General features: G+C 52.2%; 7 protein-coding genes and 3 non-coding genes across 11 annotated transcripts; 4 read left to right on the forward strand and 6 right to left on the reverse strand.

The window, feature by feature from the left end:
- Nucleotides 1-1,327: 1,327 nt before the first annotated feature.
- Nucleotides 1,328-1,440, forward strand: NCU15326. The gene has a single exon. It is a non-coding gene; the product is annotated as a tRNA-Leu (tRNA).
- A 181-nt stretch (nucleotides 1,441-1,621) lies between these two features.
- On the reverse strand, nucleotides 1,622-3,831 carry NCU06150. Of its 2 annotated transcripts, XM_011396942.1 has the most exons (2): nucleotides 3,776-3,828; nucleotides 2,212-3,718 (listed from the first exon to the last, which is right to left on the reverse strand). In XM_011396942.1, the coding sequence occupies exon 2, from the start codon at nucleotides 3,630-3,632 to the stop codon at nucleotides 2,634-2,636; it is 999 nt and encodes a 332-aa protein (XP_011395244.1). In that variant the 5' UTR covers nucleotides 3,633-3,718; nucleotides 3,776-3,828; the 3' UTR covers nucleotides 2,212-2,633. The 2 variants fall into 2 exon arrangements, with proteins under 2 accessions (XP_011395243.1, XP_011395244.1); XM_011396941.1 differs by having other exon boundaries at nucleotides 1,622-3,831.
- Nucleotides 3,832-5,407: 1,576 nt separating this feature from the next.
- Nucleotides 5,408-9,758, forward strand: NCU06149 (ATP-dependent RNA helicase dhh-1). Its single transcript, XM_954918.3, has 2 exons — nucleotides 5,408-6,160; nucleotides 6,215-9,758. The coding sequence occupies exons 1-2, from the start codon at nucleotides 6,117-6,119 to the stop codon at nucleotides 7,878-7,880; spliced, it is 1,710 nt and encodes a 569-aa protein (XP_960011.3). The 5' UTR covers nucleotides 5,408-6,116; the 3' UTR covers nucleotides 7,881-9,758.
- On the reverse strand, nucleotides 7,922-9,760 carry NCU17208 (hypothetical protein). Its single transcript, XM_011397061.1, has one exon. It carries the CDS (start codon nucleotides 9,736-9,738, stop codon nucleotides 9,349-9,351), a length of 390 nt encoding a protein of 129 aa, XP_011395363.1. The 5' UTR covers nucleotides 9,739-9,760; the 3' UTR covers nucleotides 7,922-9,348.
- A 179-nt stretch (nucleotides 9,761-9,939) lies between these two features.
- Nucleotides 9,940-10,013, reverse strand: NCU15325. Its single transcript has one exon. It is a non-coding gene; the product is annotated as a tRNA-Val (tRNA).
- A 1,594-nt stretch (nucleotides 10,014-11,607) lies between these two features.
- Nucleotides 11,608-14,265, forward strand: NCU06148 (hypothetical protein; the record flags this gene model as incomplete). Its single annotated transcript, XM_954917.3, has 4 exons — nucleotides 11,608-11,684; nucleotides 11,754-11,963; nucleotides 12,073-12,525; nucleotides 12,688-14,265. The coding sequence occupies 4 exons, from the start codon at nucleotides 11,608-11,610 to the stop codon at nucleotides 14,261-14,263; spliced, it is 2,316 nt and encodes a 771-aa protein (XP_960010.3). The 3' UTR covers nucleotides 14,264-14,265.
- A 388-nt stretch (nucleotides 14,266-14,653) lies between these two features.
- NCU15324 lies at nucleotides 14,654-14,759 on the reverse strand. Its single transcript has one exon. It is a non-coding gene; the product is annotated as a tRNA-Met (tRNA).
- Nucleotides 14,760-15,830: 1,071 nt separating this feature from the next.
- Nucleotides 15,831-17,199, forward strand: NCU06147 (hypothetical protein; the record flags this gene model as incomplete). The annotated part of the gene is made up of 2 exons (XM_954916.1): nucleotides 15,831-16,542; nucleotides 16,655-17,199. 2 exons carry the CDS (start codon nucleotides 15,831-15,833, stop codon nucleotides 17,197-17,199), a joined length of 1,257 nt encoding a protein of 418 aa, XP_960009.1.
- Nucleotides 17,200-17,500: 301 nt separating this feature from the next.
- Nucleotides 17,501-19,991, reverse strand: NCU06146 (hypothetical protein). Its single transcript, XM_954915.2, has one exon. The coding sequence runs from the start codon at nucleotides 19,969-19,971 to the stop codon at nucleotides 17,707-17,709; it is 2,265 nt and encodes a 754-aa protein (XP_960008.1). The 5' UTR covers nucleotides 19,972-19,991; the 3' UTR covers nucleotides 17,501-17,706.
- Nucleotides 19,992-20,778: 787 nt separating this feature from the next.
- On the reverse strand, nucleotides 20,779-22,473 carry NCU06145 (RING-6). The gene is made up of 3 exons (XM_954914.2): nucleotides 22,176-22,473; nucleotides 21,606-22,108; nucleotides 20,779-21,544 (listed from the first exon to the last, which is right to left on the reverse strand). Exons 1-3 carry the CDS (start codon nucleotides 22,240-22,242, stop codon nucleotides 21,011-21,013), a joined length of 1,104 nt encoding a protein of 367 aa, XP_960007.1. The 5' UTR covers nucleotides 22,243-22,473; the 3' UTR covers nucleotides 20,779-21,010.
- Nucleotides 22,474-22,537: the final 64 nt, after the last annotated feature.

Below are 22,537 nucleotides of genomic sequence, written 5' to 3' on the forward strand. Positions count from 1 at the left end.
ATTTTCCGCTTTCCAAGTGCAAAAGGACTGGAACACAACATGGAAACTCGACCACTTGTTGCCCACCCCTGGCGACCTCGGCCATCTCGCCATTCAGTCTACATCTGGCGAGTCTGGACCATAGCATACCCCTTCTTTGTTGCCTTTTACGTTACCACGATTGTCATTCTCTCCCTATCCGGCGTTCGTGCCACAAGAGGAGGACGTGTTTCTTTCCTACCTCTAGATCCCTCCCCTGAACCTCAAGACAGGAACCCAATCTCCTTGCAGGAAGCCTACCAAGCCCTTCAATGCCACACCCAACAACAAACAGCCACTCTCCTATCCTTGAGCCCTGCTGGGCTTCTCGGCGCTGATCAGGTCTATGCAGGGAACGTGATGCTGGGCTTGGGCAAGTTGCTCGTGGGCGTCGCGGCCTTGCTCACTTGGATTACATTTTGGGTCATTGACAAGGAGAGATACCCCTTGTGGGCGATGGACCTCTTGAGCTTGACTGGGGCACTAACCGTGCTGTGGCTTTCGTGGGGAGGTTTGGATGCCGTGATGTGGGTTGTTGGAGGGGTTTATGGCACGTCTGGGTGTTTGACTGCTTGAGGGACTGGGTATGTGGTTTGTGTGTGCCCAATGACTCGGAGTCTGTGAATTGGCTGACGCGCATGGGGGAATCCGTCTTGAAGCTGCCCGTAGTTTAGGCTGGGGGAGGTAAATAGCAACCTAGAAATGGAAAGAGCGTTCGTTGAGTTCAGGTCGGGAAAACTGGTAATTGGAAGCATATGAAGGGAAGGAACCCAAAGGATGAAGCTAGAAATAGTTGATGCAGATAATATATCAGGATCCAGGTTCGTGAGCATGTCAAGCTCCGCAACACCCACGAACACTTGTATACTCCGTCGCGTGGTCGTGAGAACGAACCGGACATGTCACAGTCACTACGTCACACCTCAAGAATCCTCCCGTACCTACGCATCAATTCGCTCTTGTGGTAGCTTTCAGCGCAGATCTGAAATAGGTAGTTACTGGATTGAAGAAGCCCCAACGGAAACCGACTGATGCGTTTCTCGATGATCGTATTCCATATCACAGTTTTGTAATGGCCTTTCCCACCCACAGCGGTATTGACTGTCGATGTTCGGTTTGATATTAAACCACTCGACAAGACAAACTTCAAGTCCGGAATATCGGTTATCTCATCTAACTGGTCATCTTCAGGGGTAGAGTAAACAACACACCTAAGTCGGTACAGGTACCCCTATACACTTGGTGCTTGGTGTGTGGTATCACAGCTGCGTACTTATCACGCTATTACATCCCTGTTTGTCAATGCAATGGCTGGATGGCCGAGCGGTCTAAGGCGCTAGACTCAAGAACAACATTCTTCTGCACTAAGTGCGGTGTATTCTAGTATCGCAAGATGCGTGGGTTCGAATCCCACTCCAGTCACTTCTTTTTTTTTTCATTTTCATGATTTCCTCTGTTTTGTTTATTTGTTAATACTCTCAGCGACAGCATGCTTCAGCTGTTTTGAATTGCCCGCCTCGGCATTGTGGTTCAGCACTACTGGTAGAGGAGCTTGGGACTGGTTTTGGAGCAGCGAAAGTAAGTAGAGTCCGTTCACAATGCCATTTCCAAACAGGACATATCGCTCGCGAGATGCTGGAAAAAGAAAGCTCCGTTTTTTTTTTTTTGTTTTTTTTTCCCCTCGCATAGTCACATAGTGTCCTTGCAGTATCAATCATGATGTCCAGGTGACTGCCACTTCGTGATATCTGACCCATTCCGTCCGTGCCTGTGTTTGAGTTGACGTCAGGGGCTGCCAAAGTGCCCTCCCCTCTGCTGTCGTAAGCGCTTAGACCTCTGAGTCGCAGGGCAACCGTGATGGAATATGCGGTACCGCCCGGGCGAAGACTCGGGATATTCAAAATCACCGTCTTTCATACAATCTCTGGCAGGCATACATGAATGTTGCAGTATGCCTACAGATTATGCCTGATATCCTTGGAACCTCAAATCGGATGCCCCGATTTCTGTTTAAGCGACTTCACCAGCCGCCAAGCCCCACAGAACATTCTCGTCTGCTTGGGTCGATGGGAATGGCCTTTGCGCTTCCCATCGGAGTTTCTCGCCTATAAAAGCCCTACGTTGCAGTGACTTTTGCGGGAACGAAAACTTCCACTTTCGTCAAATTTTCCAACACAGGTTGAACAAAATGTGTTGTCTTCAATTGTGCTCCAGCTATTTGAGCAGGGTCTTGGTACGTTGAGGAACAAAAAGTATGACTTGACGTTGTTCTACAACTTGAACATCAAACGGTCTCGCGTGCGTTCCATTGCCTGCGCACGAAGCACGGCATTTTGGATACGCTTATACATCTTATGCTCTGAGACGGTAGGTATATCTCCATTCTCGTCTGTTCAACCGGATTTGTTTGGGCCTTTCAACGCTTTTGCTCCATGCGGTCTGGCTTTCATTCCATCCGAAGAGCAACCCGAGCCCCGATGATTCTCTGGATCAACCTCAGCGAGCAGTGTCCATCATTGCCCAGCATCCAAGGGGACTGATCTATGTTCAAAAGGTGGCAGACATGCAGGTATCGACATGGTACAGCAGTGATAGCTTGACCAAATTGTAGCGGCCTAATTCACATCGTGTTTGGGCGCCGGGGGTGGCAACCGACGCGGAGGTTCCTGTGACGGCAAATTGCGATAGTAACCAGATATGTGGTGCGGGTGAGTGGGATAATTGTCCCAGCCGTTTCGCTGCCTCAAAAAGTTGTCCACTCGTGCCTCTCGGCCCAGACCGGCCGTTTCACCGTACCGTTGCTGCATCTCCATTTTGATAGCGGCATGCTTGTGCTCTTGGTCGTCCACAAGAGCGACGCCACTCTTTACGCCTTGCGTGGCGTGCTGCCAGCTGCCCATTATGATGAAGAAAGAAACGATGGCGACGAAGGCGCCGTTGGATACGAAGATGGGTTTTTGCTGCTGGCCAGTCCCTCCCGGGTCTTGCTCGTTACGCCATTGTTCCCAATCCTCCCAAGTAGCGTTCATGCTCGCATTACCGGGACGGCGGCGCCAGGCACTGTGATTCGAAGGGACGTCGTCGTTGCGCAGATCCGGCAGATCCGGATGGTTGCTCCAACCAAGATCGTAGAGATCGTACATGCGGCGCTTTTGCGGATTGCTTAGAATATCGTTGGCGGCGACAACGAGACGGTAGCGCTCAAGCTTGGTTGGGTGAGAAGTGTCGGGAAGCCCTGTATGGGGTTGTCGGTCCGGGTGGTAAAGCTTCACCAGCTCGTGGAAGCGCTTCTTGTTATACGGATCATTTTTGCTTTGCCCGAGTATCTCGTAAGGTGTAGGGTTTTTGGACGCGGGCCAATATAATGCGGGGTGGTCTGTCGGCGGCTCCGCGTCTGCTGCGCCGTGATGTACCGAAGCGAAGAGGCGGGTTTGGAAAGCTCCTCGGGCGGTCGGAGCGATCGGACGAAGGTCAAAGAGGACGGGATCGACGGCCAAAGGACCACACGGCCGACTTGATGGTGTTGCTGCTGCCCGGACTAGCGTGAGCGAGCCATGGGCCGCGCGGGCGGCATTGCCGGGGCAGCTGATGGCGGCAAATTTCAAGGAAAACATGGTGACGGCTTCAAGTAGTCATGTTGGAGCTCACTGAGGCTGATAGAGAATCATGGCTCCAGGCGCGACAATTCAGTGTGCCTAGACTTAGTAGTCGATTATGAGTGGGAGTCGGGAGGAGATGGGCGATGGGGATGGCATACAAGAACGGTGTTTGGTGGAGGGTGGGAAACCTGGAATGGATGATGTCGATATGCTGCTGCCCTGGATATGCTGGGAGCTCAGTGTCAGACATTCATTTGACATTGCCTGCCAGCAGCACCTCTGAGTGTGGGGCAGTTCCCGATTACCGCTAAAACCAAGTCGATTTGGATAGGTACAGTGGGGCGCCAAAAAAAACGAACGTTTCTTTTTTACCCGCAAAAAGGGCCAAAACTCAACTTCTTCTACTCTTAATTTCTCAACGTGGTTTATTGCAAAACTCACTCCACGTTCTAAATAGAGATAACTTTAAGAGGAGATACTAATGCAAGTTGTCCGAAAAGATACACTCGAACGGGGGGCAAAAGCGTAAGTACTAAAGTCACTTTCCGAAAAGTATCTCAGATTCTATCCACTATAATGCACTCTAAATGCACTATAACCAAAAATCCTTTTCAAACTCTCATTTGAACAATTGTGATTACACTACTAAACCAATGAAGTCAATTTCATTTATATATCTGGGGAGTATAACTATTTAACTCTGTCCTCCTTTAGTGCATCTGCTTTTGAAAGGTAGTTGGCATGAAAACTAGGGAGTGATAGAGTTGAGTTTTGGCCCTTTTTGCGGGTAAAAAAGAAACGTGTTTTATTTTTGGTCCGGGACTGTACCCTTAAGGGGGGGCTAGCCTTTTTACAGTAAAGCTGGCGCCCAACTGCAAGCCATCTGCAAGCCCACTGTAGCCTCTGGGCGCTCAGAGTGGGTATGTGAACGTGGCTACACCTGGCACAAGGTGTGTGCAGGAGGCTGTCAGCTGTAGGGCGCTCGCTTACAAACCTAGATCGGGTAAGGTGGCCCGCCGAGCCCGCTAAAGGGGGAGCTAAGGGGTATCCAAATCGAATTGAAAAAAGCGGTACTACTAGACTTAGTCGAATGTACCTCTCTGTAGGTACCTATGTACATACTTGACACTGGGCACGCAAGACGGCAGTGAAGAGACGGGCATGATGTACACATTCATGGATCTGACCGTGCTGGAAAATATCGAACTGTTTTCCAATTGTCAAACTTTTTGTCAACTTTGATCATTACTTTGTCCAATTTCGGCTACCTACGTAACAAAGCCCAGAAGGACGTCCATGGACGGGATGTCGCCCGCGATATCCCACCAGTGCGCCGGATGACGTCGATATATACAATGTAGAGGTACGCTAGGTACACTGGGCCACCACCAGAACTACTATGCAGTGTACACTACCCAGGCCAACAGAGAGGAGGCACAGGCAGCGGTCATAGTGTAGGTACACTAGTAGAGGTATAAACCGAATTGCCCCTGAAGTGGGACTGGAAGGCGATGCCGCGGCCGACTTGTGGCCTATGAGTGGCGCCCCCCGCCGCCTTCCATTATGAGACGAGATACACTACACTACGCAGGTATGGAAATGGAGGTCCCGTTCGGTCCCGTCGTGGTGGACACGCTGCTGATTGTGCGATACACAACTGGACTGGAAGGCGCAGGCAGGGTTCGGCAGGGAACATCAAGGGAACACGTGATCCGAGACCCTTTCGGCAGTGGAGTGAACAGTTTTGACGAGGAGAGGAGACTGGACCTGGGACCTGGACGCTCCGGCTCCTTCGTCCACTCACTCGCCCAGTCCTAAACAGCACTGAATCATTCACGACTTCCGCACCGCCTCGCCTCGTCCAAGCTTCGGAAGTTTCCCTCAAACTCTCTGCCTTTCTGCCCCGCTTTCAGACGACGACCACCACCACCACCACAACAACGACAACACTTCAATCACAACAGAACAGAAACACTTTGAGCTCGCTGCAAAGCACCATCTCGTCCCACTCTCCCAACGGCATCGCACACGTCGCTTTGATTCGCCCTTCAGTTTTCACAGGCCAATCAAGTCCCAGCCGTCGACCCCGAATCGGATTCCTCGCAGCCTCTCCCACAAAAGACGTCGCTTGACTTCGAGGCATACAGGCAAAATCAAACGACTGAGAACGTCCTTGGTGCTCCCACACGCAACGAGCCTCCTCGCGACCCCATCCCCATCCACCGCCGTCTCATCTTTGCCCCACGACCGCTCGCGACAGGCCTCCGCCTCCGCCTACAAAGCTACATCTGTCTGGCTCTGCTCACCGTCAACAGACCGAAAAACAAAAGAGAAAGAGGGGATTCCCACCCACAACTAGTGCTCCTCTCCCCTTGTCAACCACTTGTCCATTTCGCTACACACACCCGGAGACGAAGCCATCGCGCTCTACGCTCTCCTTTCTGCAACATCTGAGCCTCGACCACGGGTTCCACAACCGAACAACGACCATCCGGCAAAATGTCCGACCAACTAGCGGATCAGTTGAAAGCTACTAGTCTGAGGTAGGTTGACCGCCTTCCCTTCTGTCCCAAACCCAGCTGACATGTTTTTGATAGCTCAGGCCCGGAAGACTGGAAAAAGGGACTTAACCTACCTGCCAGGGACACAAGACAACAGACCGAGGATGTTACAAACACGAGGGGTCTGGATTGGGAAGACTTCATACACGACAGGGATCTCTTGATGGGCATTTTCGAGGCTGGCTTCGAGAAACCGTCCCCGATTCAGGAAGAAGCGATCCCCGTTGCCCTCACCGGCCGAGACATCCTCGCACGCGCAAAGAACGGCACCGGCAAGACCGCCGCTTTCGTCATTCCCGCCCTCAACAAGATCAACCCTAAGGTCTCCAAGATCCAATGCCTTATTCTCGTTCCCACCCGTGAGCTTGCCATGCAGACATCCCAAGTCTGCAAGACGCTCGGCAAGCATCTCGGCATCAACGTCATGGTGACAACCGGCGGAACTGGCCTGCGGGACGACATTGTGCGTCTGCAGGACCCCGTACACATCGTCGTCGGAACACCAGGTCGTATCCTCGATCTAGCTGGCAAGCAGGTGGCCGATCTCAGCGAGTGCCCAATGTTCATTATGGACGAGGCTGATAAGCTCCTGTCGCAAGAGTTTACCCCCGTCATTGAGCAGCTCCTGCAGTTCCACCCCAAGGATCGTCAGGTCATGCTGTTCTCCGCCACTTTCCCTCTTTCGGTCAAGGATTTCTCGGACAAGAACATGACTAGCCCGTACGAGATCAACCTCATGGACGAGCTTACGCTCCGCGGTATCACTCAATACTATGCCTTTGTTGAGGAGAAGCAAAAGGTTCACTGCCTCAACACTCTGTTTTCCAAGCTGCAGATCAACCAGTCCATCATTTTCTGCAACTCTACCAACCGCGTCGAACTGCTTGCCAAAAAGATCACTGAGCTTGGATACTCGTGCTTCTACAGTCATGCCAAAATGGCTCAGCAGGCGAGAAACCGTGTCTTCCACGACTTCCGCAACGGTGTTTGCCGCAACCTGGTCTGCTCGGATCTCCTCACCCGCGGTATTGACATTCAGGCAGTGAACGTTGTCATCAACTTCGATTTCCCCAAGAACGCCGAGACGTACCTCCACCGTATTGGTCGTTCTGGTCGTTATGGTCACCTTGGTCTTGCTATTAACTTGATCAATTGGGATGACAGATTCAACCTTTACAACATTGAGCGCGATCTTGGTACAGAGATCCAGCCCATTCCTCAGACCATTGACAAGAGCCTCTACGTGTACGAGAACCCTGAATCGATTCCCCGGCCCATCTCGACCTTCAAGCCTATTGCCCAGCAGCCGCAACAGCAATTGCAGCAATCGCAAAGGCCTCAACAGTCTCAACAGCAACAGCATTTCTCAACACAGACACAGCCGTCAAACCAGCTCCCGCCTCAACAGGGCAACCAACAACTTGGCTTCAATCCTCAAGCTCAACAGCCTCACAGACCCATCCCCCAGGCCCAGGGTGATTGGCAAGGGCAAAACGGTCGCCAAAATGGCACAGGTGCTTCCAACAACCAACCCAGACCCACCAACTACCAGAACAATCGCGGGCAGCCCGGTAGCAGCCGCGGAGGTCGTGGACGTGGTTTCCAGGGCCAGGGAGGCCGTCAGAACCAGAACTACGGTGGTCAGCGCGGTCCTCGTACCCAAGGTCAGGGCCAGCCTCAGGGTCCACTGTCTGCCCAGTAGGGTAAACTCTCCCAACAAGTTTTGGAAGGAGGGGGATATGTGGTAATGTGAGGAGGTGTGCGACCATGCATCGCTTCCACGTTGTTTTGTCTTTGAATTGTACATATTAGTCGTCCTTTTTTTTCGGCCATCTCTTTCTGTTCCTCCCGAACTGTGAATGGGCTACCATGACGGCAAGTGTTGTCCCTCGGCCTGTCAGGTTTGCGTTTACGCTACGGCAGACTCGTCTATCACACTCTTTCTGCCGACCCTGCAAACAGTTCAACGACATGCACGGAACTGTACTACGACACATTCTCTTTTGGAGTTTGCCCCATTTCAAGGATTTTTCGATACGGTCCAGCTTCATCCTGTTCGCATTCACGGCTTACAACGCTTCGGCATGGGCGCGGAGTCTTGGGTGGTGTGGGGTTTATACGTCTTTGTTGGCTTCATGGCGGAAGCGGCTTTATACTCCATGAGGCGCTGCGAGATTTCTTTTTCCTCCATTGAAACGCTTCCCATCCCTTATACCCAACACAGTTCCTCGTTCCTCGGATTTCCAGCCAATTTCACCTCTCGATCAAGACACACGCGAGCAGATCATTTTCTCATTTTGGCTCTCACATTTTCATCAGTTGATGATCACACGACTCAATAACATTGGCTCTACAGGCGGATCAGGCTCTATGGATCACAAAAAGGTGCGCACGCAAAACTCAATACATGACGGATGGACGGGCTTTTTGTCATGGCTGGCGGTTTCACAGTTATTTCGTGTTAACGGAGGAGGGGTCGTGTTTTGTTCGTTTTGGTATGGTGGGCTCACATAAACGGCGTTATGGGTTCGGATTTTGGACGGCGCGTGGCGTGATGGTCAGCCAGGGTCAGCTGGCTACAGTTGATCATGGCTTGGAACGGATACCATTTTTAGGTTGCGCCTCGCGGGTTGTCGTTTTCTTTTTTTTCAAATATTTGGACGACTTGGGGAGGGGAGGGGAGGTATGGATTTTGAGAGCGATCTGCAGTGTGCTAGATGCATAGTGGCGGAAGGAGATATCGACATATAGATGGTTTGTCGACGCTTTGCAGGACTGGCGGCTGTCTGCACCGTGATGAGACGGGTGGCCAGGAACGGCTTGAACGCGATTTGGTCCTCACTCGAGCAAGAATTGGTGGTGACGTCGTAGGATGGTCACGCACTGGTTCTTTGCCGATGGAGGAAGCGAACTGGGAAGGAATGGTACAGCGGAAGGAAGGATTGGAGGATGTTTGAGGGGTGGGAGGATGAGACAAACATTCATCTCGACAGTTGGAGTTGACGGGAGCGGGGATGAGTGGATGTTCAGTTGTGGTTGCGAAGGCTATGTTTGGTGTTCGTTCGGGAGGCTACATCCAGCGCCATCCACATAGCTGGCTGTCCGGCGAACCTTGTGGCAATGCAACCATGACACTGCTGCACGACGCAAAATCCCTGCCGCAAGATTGTTTAGCCGTTGCTCATGCACCGCCTTTGCCCTTGTCCGGCCTGTGGTGTTTGTGGACGGCTGGCATCCGCCATTGTGGAAAGGAGGCATTTTTGGATTTCATCAATCCGTATGCCACGACAACAACCATCACCTCCGGAGCCTTGGTACGAATCAGAAGTCATTGGCTCAGGCACGACGTGCAAGGGTGCCACCGCTCTACGAGGCATCGAGAGGCCGGATGAGAAAAAGAGATGAAAACCACGATAAAACAACTGGAAAGGAAGAAAAGAAGGGGGAGACAGCCCATCAGATGGACACGATTTGATGATCACGGATATGCGACCTGGCGAGCATGGACCGTGACGATTGGTGGACCTCTGGACAAGGTAGATAGCATAAGATGTGCACATGAATGTTATCTTTTGTCTCTCATCACATTTCTCACGATTCTGTCGTCATTTGTCGTTGTGGTTTCGAGTTGTTGGTTCAGCTTCCATTGAGAACAAAAGCTGATGCGCGGGCTCGTGGAGCCGAAAGTGAGGAATAGCACCGGAGGCCGCGCTCGCCGATGGAACCGAAAAAATGGAAAGAAAAAAAAAGGTAAGTCAAGTTGATCCGACCCAGGCTCGATCTGGGGACCTTCAGTGTGTTAGACTGACGTGATAACCAACTACACCATCGGACCGTTTTCAATGAAAATGGGGTTCAAGAGTTGTGCTCAAGTACGCCACTGCCTCAAATTTACCACCTTGAGGATACTCCCCATCGCTAACCGGAAAGAACCGACGTGATACAGACACACAAGAAGCTCTGTCTTCATGCCTGCCTCAACCATGTTCCTGATGGAGGTGAAAACTCGTGTCACGAACTGCAACTAAATTCTACTCAGATTCCTCGATCAGTTCGTGGACTCTTACTGATCTTTTGCGCGATCTTCCGCGATGTTTTGCGACCAGGCCTCCGATGGTCTTGAGATGATAAAGTCATCCAAATCGCAACACAAGCTCGTCGTTTTCCTTTTTGAGAAGCATTTCCGCACTGAGCACGACGCACACAAAGGCAGGCCATGCTTTCCCCACAAGAATGCGGAGGTATCGTCGCCATCATCTGTTCGGCTTCATGGCGTAAAAGAAGACCGCCGGTTGGCCAGTCTGCCATTTCTCATCAAGAGAGGATGCCGTGGGCTTGCATCCTCCACCCCACAAGAGGAACAAAGTGTTCATTCGATGCCTATCAGCACCATCTCATAACGGTAGGGGGCGGCGGGATGTTAGCCAGATGCGATGGGTAGGTAGGCATGGCAAACAAAGAACGACAGCCTCCGGTACGTGGACATTTGCCTTGGCCCGCAACGCCACCTGCCGGATCGCCATTCTTGCAAAGACCTTCCAGAACTACACGCATCGGGAAGCCCTCGGGGTTGGGAATTTCACGGTGTCTCTTGTCCATCGCGGTCTAGGCACTGTTCAGCTGTCGATTATGAACACGTGGACCTAGCACTCCCGCCTCACCTCTGCCAGCTTCACAAGTCCAGTCAACAGACTACCTACACACTTCTTTGTCCGCCCTGCGAAGCCAAGCCACGTCTTTGTCCCCAACTCTGCTCTGACTACACGATCGAGTCTATGCAACCCATTTTCCATTTTCCTCTCCAAAAAAAAGGACTGTCCCCAGCAGACACATTGCCCAGTTGACAAGTTGATCTTCTCCAATAGGTTTTCGGCAGGAAGCGAATGCTCTACGACCCAATCCCCGGTTTTTCAGTTTTCAAGACATTTCTTTACAAGAAGATTTCGAACTTCATTCATCCGAGACACCATTTAGGACCCCCAAACGATTAGGCGATATCCCGAATAGAGTAAAAGATCGGCCGGTTCCAACTATACCAGCAGTGGTCAAATACCAGTTGATGCTCATCTAAGTGCTCGACTCGTTACCAGAACATGGAGGTGTCTCCGCCCGGTCACTGGCGTCCGGTGGCCAGCGCTGCCGGGCCTGTCGATTATATCCTTGCCGGCATATCGACAACATTGGGCACAATTACACGGTTTATACGATCCGTTCGAAACGCGCATGCGGACCTTTCTTCAGTTACCCGAGAGCTTTCCGACATGCGCCTTTTGCTTGAGCTGCTGCGTGACGAACACAGCATTCCTCTCTTATTGCAAGCGCAGGTACTGTCGCTTCTGGAGGATTGCGGTAATGTGCTTAGTCGGATAGAGGACACTCTAATGCAGTGTCGTGGCACAGATGAATGGGTATCCTCAGGAAAGGCAAAAATGGCGGAGGTTCGAGGGGACATTGAGACGTATCGGCGTGCGCTGGGACTTGTCCTTGATGTTGTGAATTACCATCAGTAAGTTTTGCCTCACTTCGTTCTTCACCCGAGATGCTCTTTAACCTGACCTTTTTTTTTGTTACCTAGGTCACCATCCAGTTCCGACACCAGCGACTCCAAAATCTCCAAATGTCAGATAACGACCGAAGTAGACCGGTTACGCAGTCATACTGCGTTGACAGGCCTCGACAATAGGAACACTTGGCTCGACCCATACATGAATGCCGTGATCAACTGTCTGGAAACCACTGGTGCTGATTCCCCTGTCATCAAAGACGATAGCCCTCTCAAAGACCTGTGAGTAACATGAAATCTCAGCAATGTCACGCGAAGGCCCGCTAACAAAGCCGAGAAACAATAATTTAACGTCCACATCCGTTGTCGATGTTGTACAGAACGGCGTTAGATCTTTAGACCTCGACTCACAGCAACCGGTGAAACCTCCTACCGGCCCAACGCACCAAGAAGGAAGACAGTCATCGCCAAAGTATATCATAAGTAGCGTCTACGAATCAGCGGGACCATGGTACCCAACCGGAGCCATAGCGCTTCCCTTCTATAGCGGCGGGGAGAACCCTGCATCGACTGCTTCAAGTCCAAGGAGGGGACCCCAGCAAGTATCCCCACGACTTCGAAATACGCCTCTGGATCCCTCGAGACATGCCCCAACACCGGAGTCACCTACATCCATACAGTTCTCACAAAGAACACAGTCGCCCCCTTCTAGCCAACAAAGCTGGGACCAAGGTTCTCCATCCGCGAGATCCGAACCTTTTGAAGCCAGCTATGTACCACACCAGGATTTGCGAGCTGACCGATGGTCCGAACCTCAGCCAGTTCAAAATCCCGAACAATATAGGTTTACATCCACACCAAAATTATCACATCAAATGCTACGCGCTGCAACAGCTGGATCTGTTGGAGCCTCTTTATCGCCTGGTGAAAGCTCGCGAGGTTATTTCCCCAACCTCCAATCATCCGGGTCGTTGGGGTCAGGGGCCTACCGCGTCGGTTACGATAGTGGGATCTTCCCATCAACGGCCGCGCCGTCTATAGCTACAATATCGACTGGCACATTGTCAGCAAGTACAAGTACCTTATCCCCGGCTACTATACACGACTCTCGCTGGTCACCAACGCCCCAAGCCCAAAGCCAACAATGGCCAGCAAACACCACTCCTCTCAGTCCTCCACCTCAATGGTCCCACGGCAAGTCAACAGATCACGTCACTGCATATAAAAGCAGCACAGCAACTGCGCAATCACACCGAGCCGAGCTTGTGCCTGTACGACATCTTACCGACAAGGGCAAAGGCTCCGACGTCTTCCATATCGACTGTTCGCCAACAGCTTCTTATTTGGCAACGAAGCATTCCAACAACACAGTTAAGATATGGGCGATTGCGAAGAACACGGTGCATAGCACCATCAAGATCAAATCGTACGTACCGGCGCAGCCTCGTTCAAGAGAGTACTTTGTCCGGAGCCATTCAATCTTATCCGAAGGTCCCACGTCCCCTTGCTTTATAGGCATCACTACGCATTTTGGGTTGGACCTCGAGATCTACAACTTCACCAAGGGAGGATCCGGAAAGAAGGTTCAGGTTCTTGACGAAGCGCACCGTTGGGCTGCCAGCCACAAACTTGACAACAGTTACGCCCCCCTTGTAATATACCGGCCCGGGGCTGACCGGATCGATCGGTACTTTCTTTCACGCAACCCGGGCGCTAAGAAGCCCTTCTGGGAAGATGCAAGCAGCTGCATTGATCTGACAAAGGCTGATCTTCCTTTTCTTCCCAAGTATCCCGAGCTAGCCTTCTCCAACGACTCACCCTTCCTGATAGCTGCCGCAGGCCCCAGACCTGGCGACCCGCCCAGGGACATCAACTCAACCATCCTCCTCGTGGCCTGGCATCTTACTCCTGTCCAAGAAGCCAAACTTCAGGCCCGTAGTCCCGTTAACAGCATCCATTCGCACATCCAAGAGTCCGGCGACCCGAAGCGGCACAAAGCCTACCGCTTCTGCGCGCCCGCTTACACGCAACTACAAACGGCTCTTCCCTCCGTCCTCGTCTCCCACGGCAGCGTGACCGTCTCCATCTGGATCCCCGCCAGCCACGTCAACATCCCGCTCCCCGGCGGCAAGTTCAGACAAACGCGAGTTCCCACGCCCGAGCGCTTCGTCCTGGTATGGGACATGCCTACCAACACCACCAGACTCATTCCCATTCCCAACGTGCAGGCGTGTGTGTCGCCAGACTGCCGGCTCGTGGCATACTGCGATCCTGAGATGCAGAGATTTGTCATCCTCGACGTGGCGACGGCGGAGGAGGTTTGGAAGTGGCCGGATGCGGCAAAGGTGAGCGGGTTTGCGAGCTTTGGGCAGTTTGAGGCCATCAAAAAGATTACCGTGTTTGAGTTTAGTCCGGATGGAAAGTGGTTGATTGTGGGCGATGCGAGTGGGGCGCTGGGCGTGTATGAGGTCAGGGATTTGGGGACGAGGTTTGAGTTGCTGGATCAGAGTTCGCTAAAGGGAGTCTCGGAGTTTGGAGGGAAAGGGAGGCTTCCAAAAGGGAATGTTGCGGAGCTGATGTAGGCCGTGGGGATATGAGCCTGGTGATGGTGGACCATGGTGTAACGTGTATGCAAGTAATTTACGAGATCGGATATATCATGATCGGGGAGGCAGAAACGAGAAGGGTTTACTGCATAGTCATATTTGAGACGAGCCACAAGAAGATCTTGTCAACTTGAAATTATAATAACATTGCCAACTTTCAAGCTGGAAGAAAGTATCTACTGGTTCTTTGACAAAACAGCAGTGCCTGCATTCATTCGGGGTACAGTCTGCGGAACAATATGAACAACCTGGGGTAAAAAAAAAAAAAAATTGACCAGATGAGAAGGAAAATGAGCCTATTTCAAGGAGAGAAAGAAGAAGATTTGTGGTGAAGGTAAAAAGAAAGTGAAAAAATTGCAAAAAGTTTGGGACCTGGGAGGCTCGAACTCCCGACCTCAGGATTACTCCGGTATTTACACCGGATCATAGTTAGATATGAGACCTGCGCGCTAGCCAACTGCGCCAAGGTCCCTAGCGACCTGTTGTAGGTTGTTGATGATAAAACGCGCCAGATGCAGCACTCAAGTAGGGTTTTGTAATGAGCCATCGCGACACAACCGATTTTCAGTATCTGGACGGACACTCGTCATTTTCGGCGGCGCATGTGTTTGTATTTGTTGGTATCAGAATGAAGTACTGTTTTCAAGGGCAAATGATTTGGCGTTTTTATTGTTGGATTTTTTTGCCTTGCTCATAAGTCGTTAGTGTCTGCCCGGGGCCGGCGAAGTATTGTGCATGGCCACTTGCACCTGCTGCGTGCTATTCAGTCTTTCAGGCAGGAAACTGCAAATCGGTTTTCCAGCGTTGCTCACGGTTCGTGGGTAGAATGAAGGGAGTGGGTTGGTTGATTAGGCCAACTGACGGTTCCTCACCGTGACGGCTGCTTAAATACTGCAGCAAAGCCCACCAAAATCCTCAAGCCCCATTGCACCTTCCAAGAGACCAGACGGGAATACTGTACATGAAAAACCCCACAATACAGGAGAGGTGATATCTTCAAACACAGAAGGAAGCCATTGGCTGTCAAGGAAGGAGCTACGGCCAGAGACAGTCAGAAGCGGGATGGCTGATCTGAACGGAGTAGGGCTTCCTCCATGGAAACAAATCGTTTTCGAAATCGAGATGTTACTCGTATCCATCCCACATTCAATCATCAATTCATCTGGACGTGCATCTGCACCCCACACAGACCATCGAAAACCAAGCAGGCCCTTGAAATCTAACCAAGTTGACTAGAATTGACCAGTCAAGCTTCCAACCTTGACTCGATTTTCGCTTCCCGATCAAGATGATCTCAAACAGAAAATTGTCAGACAAGCAATGGCGTTGGGGCGGTTCGTGCCACCCCATTTATTCTTCAGTCTCTTCTTTCCAGCCCAGTGCTGAACAAGCGGCACAATCCGTAGCCATCTTACAGAGCAAGTCCTCTCCAAATCATCACATTCTCCAATACTTCTCGTCGACCTTCTATCTCCTCGACAAACGGCTTTCGGCACCTCGTCTCAGCTACACGGAAGCAGCAAAAACGGCACATACTCTTATCATGAGTCCCAAAAAGGCCGAGCCTGACGCAGTGGCATGGCCGCTTTTCGGGCGGCTCCCCGCGGAAATACAAATCATGATCTTTCACGAGGCGCTCCGGAAGCCTCAGGTTCACTTCGTTAACGCGTCACGTCGTGAGGTTGACCCGGCCACATGGAAGCTGGTCCTGAAATCCAGGAACAAGAAAGGCGACACTTCTGGCTACCGCCTTATAGAAAATATCCAGGATGTTGCGCGCGATTCTCCTGTCGCGGCTGAAGCGATCCTCAAAAGCGCCCTTCAGCCACTTCTTCTGCCTATTCCAGTCCGCCCGAACGACTGGTGCAAGATTGACGCCGCCACGGATCTCGTGGTCTTCGAATTCGGTGTCGACAAATCGGGCAAACTGTGGCTTTGGCACCCACGAAACCAACTCGTCGATTTGAACCCTCTCGCCAGTCACATCCACTCCAGGCGGGTCCGTGAAGACCTGAAAGGGATCCGAAAGGTCGCTTTCGTTTACGGTGGGAACAAACAACCTCAGGCTGGGTCGAGCGAGAGTGTATTTCAGTGCTTGCAACATCACAATCGCGGACATGCGAGGCAAAAATTCTGCCCGGAGGAGCTGCTGGGATTTATTTACCAGCTATCTGACATCGAAACGGTCTATTTCATTCTCCACGACAGAGTAAATGCAAAAGCCGTGACAAACTATGCGGCCAGCTACTTTTCTGGTAAGTTGCTCACCCCATGAATTCCCCCTCGGCCCACATGGACCGGCACGTGTTTCCTTCACCTTGCTTTTATCCCCGTTCGCCGGACGAGTATCTCTCGCCTAACCAACAGTTACAGTCCCTGCCGCTACACGAAACACATTTGGCCTCAAGACTTTCTACTCCACAACAAGGAGCTACATTACTGTTCCCCTTCCTGAGTATCAGATAGGACCGGTACTCCACGCGACCTGGAAGACAAAGGATCGCATCTGGCCACATGGCCCATCACCGCCACTTGTCAACGCAGCCCGTGAAGCGGCTATAGCCCGTCCCCCGGATTCCAGAGAGAGACTTTATGCGGAGCATGTGCGCAAACTATCAGATCTAGCTGACGCACTGCACCATTGTAAAGAGGTCTGGCGCTTGGTTTTGGAGATGATTCAGCAAATACGAGCAGACCAAGACACCCCTCTGTCGCCGGACTGGCCCTTGCCAATCCCACCTGAAGTCAACACCGCCCAGTTCAGGACTCTCAAACAGCATCACAGGCAGCGCTACAACCTTGAGAACTTCACCAAGGAAAGGAGAGATAATTTGGAGTTCGGCATGTTGCTCATGGTGGATGAGACGGCTGTCTACAAGAGCGGGAAGAACCAGTCAGACCTGTCTCCATAGACTTTGCGAGTGGAGGGTTGTCCTTTCTATTTCAGACAAAGAATCACTGGGGTGAATTGGGACAAGTCGCGAATGAGGAATTAGCAAGCACCCCAGGGGTTTTGTTCACCCAAGGAAAATGGTTGCGAACGCTCTGTTTCCATCGCAGGGGGTTTCTTGCAAGATAGTTCTGGGTTTGGGATGAGCAAAGGTTGAACTTGCGTTTTCCACAGGTACAGCTGATACAGCTTGCGTCAGGTTGTTATTGCGGGAAGGTCCGCATGGGACTCGTGGGAAAAATATGCCTCAATAATGGCAAAAAGGGTAGAGCTCGATTTAGACAATAATGCGTCAACTTCTAAATGAAGACTGACCTCCCCACATCTTCCCACGTAAAGATGATAGTGTACCATGGACAGTGGTCCAAAATACCAACGCCTAACGCCTGTCAATGAGGTCTCCAACGAACGCCATATATGCCCTGAAACACCATCTCACCAGACACCAGACATGATTAACCTTAATCTCTCAAGCGTCAGGATCTGTATCCTCCTCCTCCTCCGTACCGAAACCACTGGTCCTCCTCCTTCTCTTCCTCATCATCCTTTCCCTCACCCTCATAGTCCGGCGCTCTATATCCTCCAGCCCATCATCATAACTACCGCGACCACTACTCCCACCAGCACCTGAGTTCCCAGCTCCCAAATCACAACTTGCACCATCTCCACCTTCCCAATCTTGCATTTCTTCATAAACCTCCTCCTCCTCATCAGCATCCTCCTCCTCTTCGTCCCTCCCTCTCTTTCTCTTCTTCCTCGACATCCGCGCCGTCGGCAGCCCCTCTAGTTCTACTCCCGGCGGCATCTCATCCATCCCCATCCCCACCCCCGAATCCATCAACACATCTTGAATAACCTCCTCAAAAGCACCCCTGACTCCCTCCACTATCCCCTCTCCCAGCATCTTCATCCGCCCCTTCCACATTTCGTCTCTCCTCTCCAGCGCGCTCCTGACTCTTTCCCTTAGCACTTCTTCTCCTCTCTCCGACTCGGAGCGCATCTCCCTGACGGCCTCCAACAACTCCCTCTTTTCCCGCTGGAGCAAGAGCGTCTCGCCGCGCAGTCGATCGCTGTCGATTTCGAGTTTCTTGACTAGCTGCAGGGCTACGCGTAGGGAGCTTTGGGCGCGGGAGAGGGAGGTTTGCAGGGTGGTGTTTTGGGTGGTGAGGGTTGCGATTCTTTCGGCGGATTGGAGTTGTTGTTGTTCTTCGGGGTTTGTTGGGAAACCTCCTCCTCTGTTTGAGTTGGATGATCGGGTTGGTGTGGCTTCCTCTAACTCCTCCTCGTTCATGCCGCCGTTGTGGTTATGGTGGAGATGGTGGAGATTGTGAATGGTGGTGGCTTCCGATGTTCGTCGCGAAGAAGAACTTGATGTCGACCTCGACCTTGCTCCATGTCGGGAGTTGGAGCATGGTGTTATAGGGAGTTGCGTGCCTGGGGTTAGTTTGTTGATGGGTATTACGGGCCTAGCTGTAGCTGTAGCTGTAGTCGTGGCCATGGTCATGGGGCTGGTGGTGCGTGGGGTAGGAAAGAGTCTTGTTGTTCCTGCTGCTGTCGCTGTTGCTGTCGCTGCTGTCGTTGTCTTCGGAAGTAGACGATGATGACGTGCTCGACTGCCCGAGGGAGGGGGTGTGCTACAATCCAAACGGGCACGAATAGCCTCGCTGAATTGTGAGGTTGTCAAGCTAAGAGCTTCCGTTTCTGATCCTGAGCCGGGGTCGTGATGCCGGAGATGGTGATCCAAAGTCATGTACTGCTGTTGCCCATCTTCCCCTCCATTTCCCCCCAGATCTTCGCCCTGCCTCATTGACAGCGCGGTGTGAAAGGTCAGATTGTTAGGTGTTTCTGGCGAACGTGGTTGTTGTTGTTGTTGTTGTCGAATAACAGCCGTCTGCCTCTCCGCCTTCTCTCTCTCCATTTCCACCAACTCCCGTGACCTCGCAGGGTTCCTCTCAGCGTCCACTATCCCACCACCGTCGAGCTCCAACTCTAGAGGCAACTCCAACTCCACGGTCTCGTCGTCCTGATGAAACCTTTCAATCGTCTCGTTCTTCTCCTTCAACTCGGCCCTGAGCCTTTCAATCTCCTCCTGCGCTTCCCTCTCCCTTTTGCGCCATTCGGTGTAGGCGTGATTCATCTTCTCCTCGCCTGAAGTGCTGCTCAGAGAAGCGCTGCGTTGGGTCTGGATGGTGTGGTGGCGCTTGTGGTGGCTCTGGCGAAGGGGGAGAATGTGGCTAGAGGCAGCTTCAGCGCTAAGATCTGCTTGGTTGGAGGTGCTGGGTTGCTGTGTTGATGCTAATTTTGTGGGAGCAGACCGTCGAGGAGATGGCGTGGCTGTGTTGTGATTCTTATATGTGCACTTTGAGGAGCCTGGCGCTGGGGAGGGGGGTTGCAACGATGTGCGCCGGACCATGGGTGTCAGTCCAGTTGACGAGAGCTCGTCTTCCGCCAAACCATTGACAGCGCCCGAAGAAAGTTGCAAGTGTGTTTTGTTGCCCCGGACGGTGGCGGTCTTTGTTATCCTATTCTTCCAGTCTCGCCGTGGTGTAGTGGGGGGAGTAGGTGGTGATACCTCTCTTGTGCATGCGACTGCAAGACTCCTTTTGATCGCACTTCCCCGCCCTACACCGGAAACACAAGGAGTGCGGCGCACAGTTCCCGTCCCAGTTCGGCGTGTGCGTCTCAGCGCTATGGGGAGGTTCAATTCATCGATATCCTGGTTGTGGTCTGTCATATTTTGTCTGTTGAGAAAACTCGCTGAAGACAAATGGAAAGATATACGAGGGATAATCCCACATGAATAAAGTGGAAGGATACACAATGCAAACGGATGGACAGTATGAGAAGAAAAAGCAATGTTATCAGCCAGTTGGCAGCGAGGCAGAGAGCGAATCGGTTCACAGTTCTCCTTCTGAAAAGTGACAAGGTTCCTTTATATGCAGGACTGGTGGGCAAGGACATTGTAAGAGGACTCGGGACTTCTTAAAGATTTCACGGCAAGCCGGAATCAATTATGCCGTCAACTCGCATCACTGCCACGTCTTGAATCGACATTTTTTTCTTCTGATTCTTGCGGGCACAGACAGTCAGGCTGTGTGGGAATTGTTCATCCGTTGTTGTTGTTTGTTTGTTTTCCAGTTTGGGAATGTGGGGTCAAAACAATCCAACGAACGAGAACGCGCGACCCCCCTGTAGCTTCACAGTTCACCCAGACCTTCGGCATGGCATGTCTCATATGAATGTAGGGCCCCAACGCTGTTGTGTTGTTTGGAGGTTTTGTTGTTGTGGGGGGGATTGGAGCTTGTAAATAGCTATGCCATTCCAGTCAGCAGCTATTGTTTTGAGCGTAAACACTCAATGCGGGATCAGGCCGTATTATTTTTGTCGCAACCGTCAGAGAATCACCCAGATGGCCTTACCCATGGTCATCGAGTGAAAGGGGCCAAAGTTGGCTCTGTAAACCAAAAAAAGCAAGGGAGAATGCATCCGCGATTCTGGGCTTGCCTGCCATTGGCATCACCTTGATCACAACCCCTAAACATGACAAAGTACAACTCGATAAGATTGACATACCTAGTGTTTAACAGAACAGTAATATCCTTTTGACGCCCATTCACCATCCCCCCCCGTGTGCCATGTTTACCTCGAACAATACAAGACATACCAGTGATACCAACACCGAGGGTAGATTGAAATACCATCTCAATAGCCCTATCGCTTTCTTTTTTTCTCAATAGAGGGCCAAGATCCATCTGTTTATTCCTGGAGAGGCCCTACGCCGCAGAAACCGCATATCTCGGCAGCAGCGCCATCTTCTCCTCCGGACTGACTTCGCTATCCCCATATACCATGCGCATATTCTTATCCTTACTCTTACCCTTCTTCTCCCCGCCAGCAGAGTCCTCTCCCGCCCTGGCAGGCGCCTTGCTTCCCTGCTCCGCAGCACGGATAAGCTGATCGATCTCATCGCCCTGGGCCCCTCCTCCTCCTTGCCTCGCCGCGCCAGACACCAGTTCATCGACAGTCGAGGCTCCGCCGGGGTATGCACCTGGTGGCGGCACGGCGCCACCGTTGTAGTTGTTGTAGTAAGGGGGTCTCTGCGGGAGGGCTCCGCCCGTCGGTCTGGCGGGAAGATTGAAGCCCGGACCGCCAGGCGCACCGGGGGGTGTGGGTGTCGCGCCGGGAGGGGGGTAGACGGGAGGGTATGCGCCGACGACGCCTGGTTGTCCTGGGGGTGGGAAGGCACCGGGGACGCCGACGGGTGGGGGGTACGGGAATCCTGGTTGCGGTGGAGGAAAAGGAGATGCCTGTTGACGCAAATGGGATAGGTTAGCTTCGTCTACAAGTAATAATGGTGTGAGAACTTACGCCTTGCGCCGGGCTCTGTCCAGTAACCGGCGACACAGAAGCAGGCTGGGCTTTCGGCGCAACAACAGGCACCGGTAGCACGCCGCCATTCGCCTTTATCGCCGCGACCTTTGCCCTGTGGTCCGCCAACCTCTTCTTCAGCTCCTCGGGAGTTTCGATCTTGATCTTCTTGGCGGGTCCCTGGCCACCAGCTTGTCCCGGCGGGGGGTTACCCGTGGCGGCGTGGCGCTCGGCCTGTGCTGTGTAAAAGTTTGTGATGATGCGCTGGTTGTGCTGCTGGACAATGTCGTCGGGGACACCCTCCATGCCGAAGATCTCAATGTCGAGCCCTTGACGGTTGGGCAGCGCATTCTCAACCTTGTCGAGCGATTCCTTGTGCACTTGGTTCATGTGGACGGAGAGACCGCCGGCCGTGTTCAGTCGCTTGCCGCATCGGTCGCACTTGAAGTGCTTGGCTTTCTGGTGGGAGATCAGGAGCTTGAGATCCTCAAAATCACGTTCGCCTGGGCAGATCCAAGCAGCGTATTAGTCAAGATACACAAACAAATAGCTCAGGCAGATGGTACGCACAGTAGTAACACCATGGACGAGCAAGGAGCTCCTCGACGTCGGGGTGTCCTCTCTTCTTTTTGCCCATCTTGATTGATCTGTCGTTGTTTGTGCGATAGAAAAGAAAGATTACTCCAGTTCAGATTATCTTTGGCAAGAGTCAAAGTGGTGATGGACGAGTACGATGTGGGGTGGTCGTTGTCGTCGGCGTCAAATGAAGATGGGATGGGAATGGTTCGTTGTTCTTGGTGGGTTGGCGATGATGGAACTCCGACTGAATGAATTGAATTGAGCTTTTGGTTCGTTAGGTACCGCGGCGGCTGTCGCAGCGACGCGCGCGGACGACAAATGTTCAGCCACAGTACGGTAGCAGCAAGCTGGGT

The sequence above is a fragment of the Neurospora crassa genome, linkage group VII, assembly GCF_000182925.2.
Source record: "Neurospora crassa OR74A linkage group VII, whole genome shotgun sequence".
NCBI lineage: Eukaryota > Fungi > Ascomycota > Sordariomycetes > Sordariales > Sordariaceae > Neurospora > Neurospora crassa.

Coding starts and splice junctions, on each gene's coding strand:
- NCU17208 (XM_011397061.1), bottom strand. CDS start 9,738: ATGTGCACATCTTATGCTATCTACCTTGTCCAGAGGTCCACCAATCGT.
- NCU06150 (XM_011396941.1), bottom strand. CDS start 3,632: ATGTTTTCCTTGAAATTTGCCGCCATCAGCTGCCCCGGCAATGCCGCC.
- NCU06146 (XM_954915.2), bottom strand. CDS start 19,971: ATGACAGACCACAACCAGGATATCGATGAATTGAACCTCCCCATAGCG.
- NCU06145 (XM_954914.2), bottom strand. CDS start 22,242: ATGGGCAAAAAGAAGAGAGGACACCCCGACGTCGAGGAGCTCCTTGCT. Junction 22,109..22,175: donor TCGTCCATGGTGTTACTACT/GTGCGTACCATC, acceptor GGATCTGCCCAG/GCGAACGTGATTTTGAGGAT. Junction 21,545..21,605: donor GACAGAGCCCGGCGCAAGGC/GTAAGTTCTCAC, acceptor TTGCGTCAACAG/GCATCTCCTTTTCCTCCACC.
- NCU06149 (XM_954918.3), top strand. CDS start 6,117: ATGTCCGACCAACTAGCGGATCAGTTGAAAGCTACTAGTCTGAG. Junction 6,161..6,214: donor TTGAAAGCTACTAGTCTGAG/GTAGGTTGACCG, acceptor TGTTTTTGATAG/CTCAGGCCCGGAAGACTGGA.